We start from the raw sequence: 14,799 nt of genomic DNA on the forward strand, positions 1-14,799 counted from the left end.
GCTGAGAAACTCGTGACGCAGGATCGCTTGGAATATAAAAAGGGATTGGACAAGTAACATAGAGAATGCACTGTATATTTTGGAGAGTCCCAGATTTACTCCACATCCAGCGCTAAAAAATACATACAGGTATGATATTAACTATTTTGCTCAGAGATAAGGTTTTAAGTAATACAGGTTATTTTATATTGCATTGATAACAGATTTATTAGTAGTGTGTGTATGTGTGGTGGTGGTTAGGGGTAGGGGATAAGTATGTGGGTGTAGTTACAAAAACTGAGAAAGAAGTGCACTTCTCATGAACGGTTTAGTTGAAAGCTTGTTGACTAATTTGTCTTGTCCTGCTGCAGCTGCTTATCTTTATAAATTAGTAATTTATACAGTTAGTAAAAAGCAAAAAAATAGTTTCAATTATTTAAAGGAGATCTGCTTTGCTCCATGATCACATGCTCTTCAGTATTATTATGAGTTGCATGGAAGTACTGACTGTACTAGTAGTAGTAATACTAGTAGTTATACTAACTGCAATGATCTTATAATAATGGTCTCTAAATTTAAATGAAATCTAATTGGTCATAAGTCCTAATAAAATATGGAATAAATATGAATAGATCTCATTTTAAAATGCCCTTACAGCTCTAATATTAAGTTTAACCTTTCAGCAACAGACCATGGCAGGAAACGGTGACGTCATGTTGTCTTTGATGGTGTTTGCCGTTTTTGAAGTGTGAGTGCGTGTGTGTGTGTGTGTGTGTGTGTGTTTGTCTGTGTGTGTGTATTCATCTTTGTGTGTGTGTGTGTGTTTGTGTGTATGAGCATGCATGCACATGTTTATATATCTTAGTGGAACAGACACCAAATGTGTCTGTTCTGAAATTTAGCTAAGTTAACTTTAAACAAGTTTTTTTGTTGTTGTTGTTGTTTATTAATTATATTTTACTTTAATGGAACTGATGTAAAATTAGTGTTAGATTTAGGTACAGCATACCACTAATTAGCTGCATTATAAATGATATCAGTGAGAGCATAGAACATAAGACAAACACATACGTGTGTGTGTGTGTGTGTGTGCATGTCTGTGTGCGTGTGTGTGTGGCAGGAAACTATTAGCACAAGCAGGGTACACATGCTCAGTCAATATACCTCACTCCTTTCATCTAACCGCCACAGATCACAGCCCAAGATAACCTCTATCTGAGAACATAGAAGATACAAGATACATAACCATTAGGTGTAAGCTTATTTTTCCCCCCCTGTTCTGTATGTCCTCACAGACCTTCTGCATATACTGTACCGTATTTTCCTTCAGTGAAGTGTAAGGTCTACTAGAAATGCTCCTGCTTGCAATGATACTCCTAATATCAGTCAGACTTGGAGAGACCAGTCCCACAAAAGAGTACATTAAAGGTATCACATAAACACACTTTTTTTGTTTATTTGTTCATGATAAGTAATGTTTAGGAATGTCTAAAAAAAAAAATACGCCACCATTCCAGTCTAACTTGATAGAACATGAGGCGGTTTAAGAACAAGAGGCATTACAGCAAGTGAAGTACAATACATTTTTTTGGTTTAAACTCTTATGCTTACATTAAGGTACCTAGTGTTCAGTAGCAACTCAGTTGTGAAGTCTGTACAGTATGTTAGCCGGGACATGATTGAAATTAAACTAGCTGTTAAAATAATGATGAGACTGTCACCATTTATGCTTCGAGGCAATTCGGCCTTTGTACGTTTTTTTAAAAAGAGATGCAGAATCTGTTTAGGAAAACAAACAGCTACACAAGTGTTTCATCTAAAACTTGGGTTTGCGGGCAATTAAAACCTTTTTGTGACCTGCCATCATCAAATCAGGTCTTGATTAGCATTTTGGGTGATATGAGTTATGCTTTTTTTTCCGATTTCTAATTCAGTAAGCTTGATACCAAGTTCATTACTGTATCATGTCCAATTGCTAAGAAAGTGCATTATAAGAAAGAGCGAATCCTCAGCCTCATTTTGACACCAGGATTTCCCCTCAGCTAAAAATAACTGGACTTTTTTATAGTAAAAAAAAAAAAAATTGTCTTTAAAACAACATTTAGAATTAAAACTCTTTCACTTCTGTTGAAGGATGAGTAAGATAGGGTATTTGTCAACTGATTACTGCAAAAATAACAAACAATTATAAATTTTTGCCATAGCACAAATCTTACCTCTGTGACTTTACTTGATATCACTGGTCACATTTGTATTTAACAAGAGGAAAGTGTAACTGGAACAACAAAAAGCTCCAAAAAGTTAATTTAATCCCCATATTTATACTGTATATACCTAATCTACAGTAGAAGCCCAAGAGGAGCAAAATAAAAGATTTAAATCACAAGACTTACATTAGAATAATCATATCCGATAATCATATGAGCTTAAATTGTGCCTTCCTATTCAGTTTCAATTTCTTGTAAAGTCTTAGTCATGTAATTTAATTCATTCCAAAGCATGTATGATATATAAAACAGTGTACGAATACTAAACTCAACATGTGTAATTACTTTGAGTTTTATTAAATGTTTACATTGACAACTTGATTAGGAACACCTGCATACCGGCTCATTCATGTAATGATTTCTGTTTGATCTGCAAACCAGGTAAATCTTAAAAAAACAAAACAAAAAAAAACATTGCCCACTGCATAGTCAGATTGCTATTCATGACTGACACAAGTGGAGCCCAATACTGTATGCAGTACAGTATACTGTATGTCAGTATTGTCTGCCTATTGTTGGCCAACCTCTCTCAACAACACAAAGTTCCCCCACTGAACTCACTCCCACGGGACGCTGTCAGTTTTCTTTTTTTAGGCTCAATTCTATATAAGCTGTAAAAACGGCGATTTGTAGAAATCAAAGTAATCAAGAGTTTCTGAAATATTAAAAGCAGCCAGTTTAGTTTATTTAAGTCTATTCTGAAGCCAAAGATTCAGAGATCATAATATCCCAATACTGATGTTTTAAATTGTCATGTATCTACATGGATGGAAGATAGCACAGTTGGATGAATGAAATGTGCTAAAGGTGTTCTTAATAAAGAATTCAATGGGTGTGTACTTGATATATAATAAAACATATTTAGGTATACCACTGTATGTTTTTAAAGATGTCTAAAACTGTTGTTTGTCTGATATCTGAAATGTAGATGTGACCCCTGAGGATCGAGTGCTCAAAGTTTTGCAGAGAATCGCCTCACGACCCACACCTGAACCTCTGGAATACAATCTTTTATCTCACCTCCCCATGGACATGGCCAACCCATGGCTAAGTGTACGAATTCCCAGCAGTTCATGGTGGCGGCACCTTGAAAACCCTCATCGCGAAACCAAGAGGAGGCAGAATCTAGCATCATATAATCTCAATTCATTCGGCCTTCGCTATGGAAAATAAAATTAGGCCTGGCTGCAGAATAAAGTCTGTTTACAAGTATTAAGCAGTTATAATTGTCTTCATTTTTGGATGAATAATTATATATAATAGTCTTGAAAATATCTCATTTTTGACTAGTTTGTTTTGACAAGAACTTGGAATTGGACACAGTAAATAAAGATGACTGGTGCAAATCGTTAAAAATCTTCTCTTCTGTTGTCAAATAAACTTTATAATCTTTGATGAAATCCTGTGTGCATAAATGTGATCCATCACATCAAGTCAGAAATTAAGTGACATTTTAGTGATTTGATTTATGGCGATATTTTTATATCCCTGGTTCAATAAGCTTCATTTTAATACCGAGTCTGGTTTAATTAAGAAAAAATGCCTTTTATTATTATTTTTTTAATCACAACTGGGGTAAGCAGCTTAGAATATTGTTTACTGCTTTTAAAACAATGTTTAGGCTTTTAAAAAATCCCTTTTTTTGAAGAAGCAAGGTTTGAATTTCACCAACTGCCCACTATTGGCCCTAGGGCAAAACTAACCTGTAAGTCCTCATACCTAAATTTGATTTGACATATTGGTTTATTTACTACTAGACCACTTTATAGCATGAAAACATCTCTCTAGTCCTACCAAAACTAAGTTGATTTATCAGTTATCAAGAGCATAATAATAGATACTAAACATATTTATAAAAAAAAATATTTAATTTGTTAGCAAACCTAATTTACAAAGCAATTTATTCATTTAGATTAGTGGGTGAGTTGTATTATTGTGGGATCTAGTAATGGTTAGTGATTTATGCAGATCAGTCATAACATTAAATCTATAATATTCACAGACCTTTTTTAAAACATTTGCATCATTTAAAATTTTTACTGCGGCTAAGAATCTCATCACAGTACAGTTTGTAGTCTTCCGTGTTATTATTCCTATTCCTTATTAGATGATTCATTGTTCTGTATATTAAACGCTAATTCTGTAATTTTATTTTATGAAACTTCACATAATGTATACAGTATGAAGATATATGTAGAATACATGTTGACTGATGAGAACATTTAGGAGGAAGGAAGCCCCTCTTTATATGGAGGAGGGTTTTTTTCTTTAGTGTTGACTGCCAGAATGCCTCGCCACAAGTTTCCACTAGTCTGACTTGCACGTTTATAACCATGCCAAATCAACTGCATCTTTAACAGGAAATAATACAAAAAAGATTTTAAGAATATTTTTTTAAGAATATTTGAAGTTCCTTCAAATTTCTGTAGCTGTAAGGATAAAACCCATGGAGACGAAGAGTTTTACCATGAATTCCTTCACAACTAGCACAACTACAACAACCAAAGGTAAAGCTGATGATAAAAAAAAAAAAAATTGGTGATAATATTTATTTTGGTATTTATTAGTTTGTGTATAAACTGAAAACTAATATAATATATTTAGTTTTTTTTATTGTTTCTGATGATAAATATATTATATTTTTAAATAGTTTTTCAATGGTTTTTTATTTACATTTTAACGGAATATGCATATTATTTATCATGTGATTTTAACACTGCCTAAATTTAACTTGGCAGATAAAACAGACCTTTTGGGGTAAGTAAAATAACATCAAAAGGTTAACAAATCATTAATAAATAAGTAATCAAATACATTACTAATTAAATACATTTATGATAATTATTATTTGATTAGTAATGTGAATGTATTTTTTTTATTATCTTTAGTCTTAATCTGATTGTTTTTTCACCACCTGATTGTGATTGTTATAAGAATAACCATGCTTAACATTTTGTGTTTTTGGATTTCGGATTAATTTCAGCAATTTAGCACCATTACTATATTGTGTCATTTGTCTCCTTACCATCATAACTATTCTTCTGCTGGCCTTATTGCTCAAAAAGTCCTTCAAAAAGTGCAAGGGTGAGTAAAAAAAACAAAGAAATAGAATTCTTGTATTCTTTGACTAAAAAAAAAAAAAAAAAAAAACCTGGCAAAAATGTGTTGCATTTTGCAACGTTATAGAGATGATTTAGAACTAGTAATTCAGAACTAGTTCAAATTGGTTAGTTTAAATACGAGCCGACTGTTGGATGTTTGTACAGCCTGTGCACAGCCTGTAACTTATAAATGGCTGATATAAAAATGCCTGATATAAAGATATAATCTTATAAAACTTTTTTTGGTATTAATATATTGGGATGTACTAATATATTATGTATTCACACTTACATAATTTCCATAGCGACCTTGAAAGGTCTTAGATAATACTGATAACTGCATTATAAATCCTAGAAGAAACTAAAAGAACGTTTTTGAATCTTAAAAGCATTAAAAGGCACAAAGAACGGACAAATGATATACAATTTTTAGAAGGACAGGCTAGTGGATCAGGATTATCTGTATTAAAATTATTCGACTCTGTTCTTAGAATATTAGAATTCTATTATTGTTCATAATCATGCTGTATGAGGTGTTTTTGGTTTGTTTTTTGGTTTTTTGGTTGTTTGTTTTTGATGTTTCTTGGTTTTTTATCTCTTACAAAGAACCACTGAAACCTAATGTTTTAATTAGAATATAAGTTGTAATTAAAGACATTCTATTAAATCAGAAAACAAGGATAGTGTTCTTACACATAACACTAAGTTAATAATTTAGATACTAAATAAGATTTAAAAGGTAGAATGAGAAAATAAAATGTTTTTACATATTTAAATGGTAATTTTTCTAGCTTATTCCTAACTAGTCCAATGGACAGTACCTTGCCCGTCATGCAGAAAACAAGGTTCCTCAACAAAAAGGATCCCTTTGTATTTTCTATCTGTACTTAGTGGGTTTCCAAACTGAATGCCAATTCCTGGCACTACTGTACATTCAGAATATACCTCCCCTTGTTCCCCGAGTTCTTTGGGCAAGACTCCAGGCCCCCATGACCCTACAAAGGATGAATGTTATAGATATTGAATGACTGGTTAATTTTAAATGCAAAATAAAGTTTAGGAAGCTTCTAGGGCTGGCTTACAAAATACACAATGCAGATTATTAACATGTTGGGTTTAAGTATGAAAAACATGTAATAAAATAGAATTTATTTATTTAGTTAGTTAGTTAGTTTAAAATAATTATAAATACTTATTTCAGAAAATCGTCCTGTCTCGAACATAGAAGGAGGCACTTTTCGCATGAGTGATCTTGGATGTAATGCGGATCATGAAAATCCTAATACTGACACTGTCAGTCAGTCAAACGAAGTACAAACCTACAGTAAGGACAATTTCACAGATTTTTGACAATCTTTCCTTGCTGATTCTACCTCAGTTGACCATGCTGTATTTTATCTTAAAGCTGCGTGCAATGATGATTCATCCTCTACTAGTTCTGAGAGTGTGTGCCATTCAGTAAGTTGTTGTTATTATTATTATTATTATTATTATTATTATTATTATTATTATTATTATCATTATTGTTTTAAGTATTCTATTGATTTGCTGTGATGTACTCTTTACTCTACTTATATATAAAATAAATCTATACTTATATATTCATTAATAAGAACTAATATATAGTATACAGTATAATAGAAAATTTGTGTCACTGACTGAAAAAGGTTTTATGTTAGTGATTAAAAATGTTTTTACAATTTAATTATTAAAAGTCAAAACAGTGATTTGCAACATAATAATCCTTAACATTATGAAAAATATGTCTAGTTAAATAATAATAGAAACATTTGTCTGCATTCAAGATGTTTTCATATTTGTTGCATTTGCAATGCAAAATAAATATTTTTTAAAAATCACCAGCTATATTTTATGTATGCCGGAATTTCTCTTTCAGTATGGAGATAAAAACAACGACAATAACCAGCAATATATTAGTTTGCAAACCACTATACTTCAAAGTGTGGACTATCAAAATATTCTTAAAGGAAAATCCACCAGTGCAAATGATTGTGAAAAAAAGATGGGAAAGAAAAACAGGGACTACGTAAACATAGAAGAAAAGAATATGTGTTTGACTAAGGGCAGAAGAAGCAAAACCCAGAGGCATCAAGGAGAACCGGATGAAAGTCAGACCAGCAGTGAGAGCAGCAGTGACGAGAGTGACGACAATTCTGTAAATTACAGCACAGTTGTTTTTAAGGCAGCCACAAATGCAGTCCAAAGATAGAAGTTAATTTGGATTTCTGCTTTTAAAAAAGGAAAATAATGTTTTATTAGCTTTTGTTTTTTTGGTTTACTGAATAATTTTCAATAGTCATACACCAGCTTAATCTTGATAATATTAAAACCCCTGTTTGATTTGTCAGGCACTTTAGTTTATAAGGCTTAATATGAATTTTTACCATATATGGGAAAAGAGATTTAATTTTAGGTACAGGACCTGAAAAAGGAAAATGTTTTTTTTTTATCTGATAGATGTAGTCTGTGGTACTGATTTTTATCATAATATCCTGTTAGGGAGGAAAAAAAAACGTGCAGCTAAGCGGGTGGCAAGATAAAAGGCTTTTTCAGTTTTTGTATTTCTGTTTGCAAGTAGTTAGTCAATTTCATGTATTTTTAAGGTTTATTTTATAAACATTACAAAATTTATCAATCAAACTTCTCATTGCTATACAATTTTTTACCTAACTGTTTTAAGAAAAGAAATATATGTACCAGCTCAGTTTCAGTTGATTTTTAGGTAGTATATTGGAGTATTGTTTAACATTAGTATGCGTGGTATTTTTGTTTTGCTTTATTATTATAGCATCAATATTATGATTAATATTCAATCATTTTGTTTTTTAAACTGAATACTTCATACAGACTTACAAAAAAATATAAGCCAGTAAAAAGAAGCCAGTGTTTGTCACATATGCTGCAAAAAACAGAAGCAAACTTAGGATTTAAAGTCTTTCAATGTTCTCAAACTGTAAATGTTTCTGAGACTATCGGTGTACTTTTAAAGGCAAAGTAAAAGTACATTTCAAATACTGACTATTTTACTTAGTTTACTATTGTTTAAAGCTCTACATAGGTCATTGTATTAGTTTATAATTTTTTAAGAAATCCTTTGCAGCACTTCTTTGTGCGTGCCATACAGAAAAATAATTTTATTCTATTATAGATTATTGCAGAGTATGAAATGTGAATGTATCAGAGTAAAATGAAAATAAAAAGGGTGGTTGGCTACTGTTGATGTTTTTTATCATGCTAGTGTAGGAGACGAGAAAATTATTGCTGCTAGACAAGTGTTCTGTCTCTCATGCTTTTTTTTATGAAATGTACTAGTTTTTATATGACAAAATGAGAAAATTTTTATTTTTTGTTGAGTTTTAAAACAAACAAGTTATTTTATTTCTTTTTTTTTAAATAAAGCAAGAAGTATTGTAAACTAATAAAGAATATTTTGTGCATGGAAACTTTGAATGACAAGGGTGATAAAAATCACAAGTACTAAAACCTTATGTCAGATTTGTGGCTCTCTATATCAGTGTGAATTTTGTGTGAATTGTGCACGCCGTCTCTCACAGTTTTGTCACGAAGAAGTCAGCCTGAAGTTGTATTCATGGTAATTTAAGTATGCTATTTAGAATGAACAATACTGTTGATTGGATTTTAATATAAAATAAAGCAAATTCATTTTTTTTATTGTGTTCCCTTTACAGGGAACAGGGTTACAGCAAAGTAACCCGAGACGTTTTGTATCGAGTCACTGGCAGCAAATTTGAACAAGGAAAGAAGTGTTAAGTTTTGCTGCTCACAAAATCTTTTTAGTTATAAACTTTGTAAAAAATCATGAGAAAAATTACAAAAAATAAAATAAAAACTGCAGATTATAGCATCATCAGCCTTCTCTTTTACCAGTTTTCATTTTTTTTTTAAAGTAATTAATGACAGCATCTTATTAAAATGAAGGGATGCACCATATAACATTTATTTGTGCATTTTCTGACTGCATTTACATTACCACAAAATCAAGATGTCCTATTTCACAGAACGTATCATGGACTTTACTGTATGTGATGCATACTTGTACTCCATTACTGCTTTGTTGACTGCAGAGGGAGTAACAGAGTGTAAACATTCTTTTAATTGGCTTTAACATTCTCCAAAAAATTCACTAAATGCATTTAGTTCATTCATGGCAGCCGCCATTTTGCCCAGTGAATTTAATCCCCATCATAGAAGTTAATTAGAATTTATGCATAACTAGACTGAAGAACCAGAACAGTATAACAACAATCACAGAACTACTGCATAAAAAAACATAGTCATAGTCAAATGAACTAGTTATAACTAATTAGTCAAAATAAGGTCATGAAAAACTCCCTAAATTTTTAAATTGAGACATAGACATTTAAACCAGTTGAACACTCAGTTGACAACCGCAATCACTATCTTGACTCTCACTCAAACAAAACACAGCGTTCCATCATCACTACATTGGAACAGAATAATCAAAAGGAACTGATTAAGAGTAAAGAAAAGGAACCTATAGGCACAAAATATGGACCGAATGACCAAGTCCCATGTAAAAATAAACAACTGTAAACTATGATGAGAGCACATGCAAACCAATAAACGTATAACGTATTATTATTATTATTATTATTATTATTATTATTATACACTAATATTCTTATTTTTATTACAGTTTTCTGTCCAGGTTGGGTCTGGAAAGTATCCAGCCATGTAATGACTGGATTACAGTACATGTAATAACCCCTAATTACACTTCTAGTTCTCACAATGTCAGTCATTTGTCATCTGATCTTTGTTCTTTTTTGTAGCCTGGGCACGTCCAGCATCTCAGGTATTCTGCTAGTTGCAGGCCTTCCAGAAGGTGGATCAGTTTCAGCTTTTCAACCATTATTTGAAGCATTTGTGCCACTTTTTTTATTTGCGATGCACTCGTTGCATAGCATTTTAAATCATGGAGGAATGTTGAAGCTTAATGCAAAATTTGATTTCCTAAATTTGAATGCAATGGCCACACAGTAAATGCCCTCTTTTAATGGCACCTAGGGTCCCACTAGAATGATGACTAGTACAGTGAAGTCATCATTGTTCGCACATGCACATTCCGGTCCACTCTCCTTGGCTGCAACAATCTCACACAAAACGTTCTCATCAAATTAACAATCGCTTGTCTTTTTGTGGACGGACACCTTTTTTCCGGTGACACGCACTACATACAGTATTTACATTTTATACAATACAAGCAATTCTTGCATGCTATTATTAGTTGTGTTTACATACCATCACAAGCAGACACAGAAAATGCATGTGATGTCATACAGACAACTTTTGCAAGACTGGAAAACCCAACACCCTGATGCCTACAGTATGTCACACTAATTAGTTTAATCATGTGACCTGCTGTGTGCTAATGTGAGTGAAGCTTACAGTGTACAGTTTTCCCCGCTCCAACTGGGAACATCAAACTATGATCTTGTCTTCCGGAGTCTTAAGTCAGCACCACTACATGAACACCACACACAGTCAAAAAATGCTCTCCTGAGGCTGAGGAGATTCTGTAAGACTGTTTGGGATGTACTGATTGGAGTGTGTTGCAAGGGCCTAAAAGTCAATCTTTTACTTAAAAGAAGGTTTTTAAGGATAGTGACAAGGCTGAGCTCAAGCACATTTAGAAGGAACTCAAGGTCAGTTGGAAGAAGGCCATGAAGACATACAAAAGGAAAGTGGAGGTAAAGTTGGGGGGTGGTCTGGGTCTCAGTAGTTAAGGCATTTGACAAAGGTCAGAAAGGTCCCAGGTTTAAACCCCATCACCAAAACCAAGTTGCCATTTAGAAAATTTCTTAAAGGGGTCATCCAGTCCCATTTTTCATTAAATGTTTATATGATTCTTTAGGGTACTAATGAAAAGTTTGTAATAAACTTGAATTAAAAATTCTCAATGGTTGTGTAAAAAAAACACTACTTTTACCTCGTAAAAACTAGCTCTGTTCTCAGCAACCTGTTTCAGTACATGCTCCTTTAAATGCTTATGATCTCTGCTGAGCCCGCCCCCCAGTTCTGTGGGGGGTGTCTCACAACACACGTGGGGTATAGCCACGGGAGTGTAGTCCATTGTGGACAATGCTTTGTGGGTAATGCAGTCCAAAGTGCGAAACCGCTGGAATATAGAGCCTGAGCCTGTTTTCTTAAGTAGTTTTTGGTTTAATTTAAGTACGGAACCCACCCAGAAGTTTGTAATATTGCCTGAAATTAAAAGAATGGACATGCATCGACTCGTTTGTCTTTCTCATCACTGCATGGGCATAAATTAACGGGCTGTTACGCTGCCGCGAGCAACAACAAAAAAAGCGGAGAAGCTAACACAGGGTAAGTAGCGTACTGAGAGAGATACGGACGCGATGTGTTTACTGATGTGTTTACATGACTTCTTAATCTTCGACAGACATCGTTATAAATCATCTAACGTTACAAAGGTAAGCATAATATAGTTTTCCGACTACGTACACAGTTTGCAACTAGACAATCACCTTAATGCATTGTTTATTATAAACGTGCGATTAGGAATTATATAGAGACGGATGTACATAGAGAAGAAGCCATAACCATGTTCTATGAAAGTGTAAGTTAATTTACACTCCGCATTCATCGTTATTATTAGAAAAGGCGATCTGCAAAGAGTCATGGAAAAGGAAATTACACTCCCTGAGAGTGGTGAAGATGAAGCAGGAACATGAAGCGTTAGTACAGATCCATTTTTCAGGAGCAGCTTCATAGCAAAACCTGCTTCATATTGACCCGCGTTTATAAAGCAGTCTAGTGAAAAATGATTAGCGCAAACATGAACGCATTTAGGTAGATCGGCGGGGACGTTTGCTTCAAAAACAAAATTCAGCCACTGCGTCCTCAGCGGCTCAGATGTCGGTAGTGAATGACGACCGCTGTGTTCGCTATTACACCCAACAACTGTACACCACACTCGCTTAGGCGACATTTTGCTCTAGCGGCGACAAAACACTGGCCGACAGCTTTCTTCTCACTCGGGGCGGGTCTTTGCTAAAACACTAGTGTCAATCAACTATAGTAGGAGCATCTTCTGTCGGTGTGGCATCACATTGACAGGCATTTGAGATTGGCCTGATTACAGAAGGGGCCTCTTATTTTAATAAATGAAAAGAAAATCACTGGGCGGCTCTTTATCATTGTAGAGTGGTTGTGTACGCACTCTCCTAACACACAGTTCAGTCCAAACAGCTTAAAAAAGTGCATGTAGGACCGTATGACTCCTTTAAGCCTCAACTGTATTAATGTATAATGAGATAAAAATGTAAGTCACTTTGGATAAGGGCGTCTGACAAATATAACATCACAGCATGCAATAAGAAGGACGGTTTAATAGTGCAATGAGTGCAAATGAGTTTAACCAGCCCACCAATGGTTTTGTTGGTTGTGTTATCACCCCCACCATAACTACTATCTCAATCCTCCTTCACACCACAGCCTGAGCCCCTGCCCCCCTGCCCCTACCATCCTGGTACAAAAGGTCAGAACAGAACGGAGGGGAATCCACCCCAATCAGGGTGCTGACCTGGGTAAGATAAGTCTTAGAATACAGTTTGAGAGTCTGTGCCAAAAGGACTGAGTAGGTCATTCCAGTGGATTTTTAACCTGAGTTTGAAACTAGGAAAAGTACCTAAACTATGGGAACATCATGTCTCATTCACTTTCTTAAAGAAGTGCAGCTTGAAAGATCATAATTATTACAGGCAGGTGGCACTGACGTCTTACATTATGCATCATGGAAACTTTTAAACAGCTGTTTCTCCATCTCCTTAAACCTCAGGTCAATCAGGTACCATATCTCCTGCAGTTCATCTTCAGGCAGAAGGTTGGTGTTGGTGTTCTACCTGCAGATCTATTGTTTCTGAAATACTCAAACTAGGTCATGTGGTACCAATAACCACACCTAAGGTAAAGTCACAGAGTTCTTTTCCCTATTTTGAGTACACATGCACATGCATGCCATCTAATGAAGCAATTATGTGCTAGAATACAGTGCAAAATTCGTGCAGGTACAGGTCAAGAGCTGCAGTTAATTTTCATGTCAAACATCAGAATGACGAAATCGTTGTAATCCCTGTGACCTTAATCATGACAGGTTGGGCAGGTTTAAGCGTTGTGCAAGATGTTTTTTTGTGACAAGACAGGGCAGACAGGTCAAATATTTTCTTCCTCTAGGCAAACTTATTATTGTTGGTTATGATCCTAATCGCTGTGGTGTCATCCACAATCTTGCTATTGTTGCTACAATGTCAAAATGTATAGCAGATGGTTGATGAACCACCTGTGGGAAATTACCATACTTAATGTCAATATGGATGCTTTCCTGTTGCCAATCTGTCTTGAGTCTGTTTGACAGACATCCTAAGTTCAGTCCCAAATGGAACGCCACACTTGCAGGTTGCTGGAACAACTGCTGGACTTAAAACAATAAGCAATATCCTCACATTATTTTTGTTTTTTTTATTTTATCCTTGTACAGACGTATCAGGATTAGTAACTGCAGTTACTCCAGAAAAAGTAAATCATATATTAAGCAAATGTGGCACACTGAAATAGTTTTGGGGGATATTGGTGCATATTAATTATTAGGAAAAAAAAATTGGCAGGGCTAAAGTTGCCCAATAAAGTGCCTATTTACAGCTGCACAGCTCAATATTAATATTCCCAAATTCTCCCACCCCACCCCACTTCTCCGCTCCCTGCACTGGCTTCCTGTAGTTGCTAATTTAAAACGCTGATGCTTGCCCACAAAACTAAAAAATAGCCTAATATTCACTTACTGTACCTTTCAGCCCTAATCGCACCCTACCACGCACCACGTTTTCTCCGATCCTCCAGCACTGCTCGGGTGGTCACACTATCTCTCAGAGAGCGAGGAAGACATGCCTCTAGACTGTTTTCTGTTCTGCCACCTACAGTAGGTGGTGGAATGAACTTCCTCGAGATGTCCGTGCATGAGATATATGATGACTAAAGACCTGTTTCTTTAATAATTTGGGTTAATTAGGCTGTTTATAACAAGTAATTAAATGAAGGAACATTGCATTACTGTATGTTAAAATGGTGTGATCACCATACAGGTACCGGTACAAATAGAGAGATGGCAGTGTTAACCCCAAGACACAAACTTATATTACTACTTAAACAACATAACAGTGTTTTAGTGCTTACTGTAGGTAAATGACCATATTTTACCCAACTCTGGGACATGCTGATGGGTCACACCTAAAGTCTGGGAGATATAGGGTCACCCTATATCTTTTTCATGTGAGAGCAACAGCCCCCAAAATGTCTCTAGACATTGCTAATGTCTTTTGTAGAATAAATAAATCATCACATTAATATAAAGCAAGCTTTTCATTTGCATT

At 34.5% G+C, this 14,799-nt stretch overlaps 2 protein-coding genes across 2 annotated transcripts; both read left to right on the forward strand.

Annotated features, from left to right (window-relative positions):
* The first annotated feature begins 1,105 nt into the window (after positions 1–1,105).
* Positions 1,106–3,420, forward strand: kiss1 (KiSS-1 metastasis suppressor). The gene is made up of 2 exons (XM_053484490.1): positions 1,106–1,407; positions 3,175–3,420. Exons 1-2 carry the CDS (start codon positions 1,332–1,334, stop codon positions 3,417–3,419), a joined length of 321 nt encoding a protein of 106 aa, XP_053340465.1. The 5' UTR covers positions 1,106–1,331; the 3' UTR covers position 3,420.
* A 1,127-nt stretch (positions 3,421–4,547) lies between these two features.
* On the forward strand, positions 4,548–9,175 carry LOC128511484 (uncharacterized). Its single transcript, XM_053484366.1, has 6 exons — positions 4,548–4,753; positions 4,985–5,003; positions 5,230–5,330; positions 6,549–6,671; positions 6,753–6,805; positions 7,245–9,175. Exons 1-6 carry the CDS (start codon positions 4,693–4,695, stop codon positions 7,575–7,577), a joined length of 690 nt encoding a protein of 229 aa, XP_053340341.1. The 5' UTR covers positions 4,548–4,692; the 3' UTR covers positions 7,578–9,175.
* The last annotated feature ends 5,624 nt before the right edge of the window (positions 9,176–14,799 follow it).

The sequence above is a fragment of the Clarias gariepinus genome, chromosome 23 (genome assembly GCF_024256425.1).
Source record: "Clarias gariepinus isolate MV-2021 ecotype Netherlands chromosome 23, CGAR_prim_01v2, whole genome shotgun sequence".
In the NCBI taxonomy this organism is placed as follows: domain Eukaryota; kingdom Metazoa; phylum Chordata; class Actinopteri; order Siluriformes; family Clariidae; genus Clarias; species Clarias gariepinus.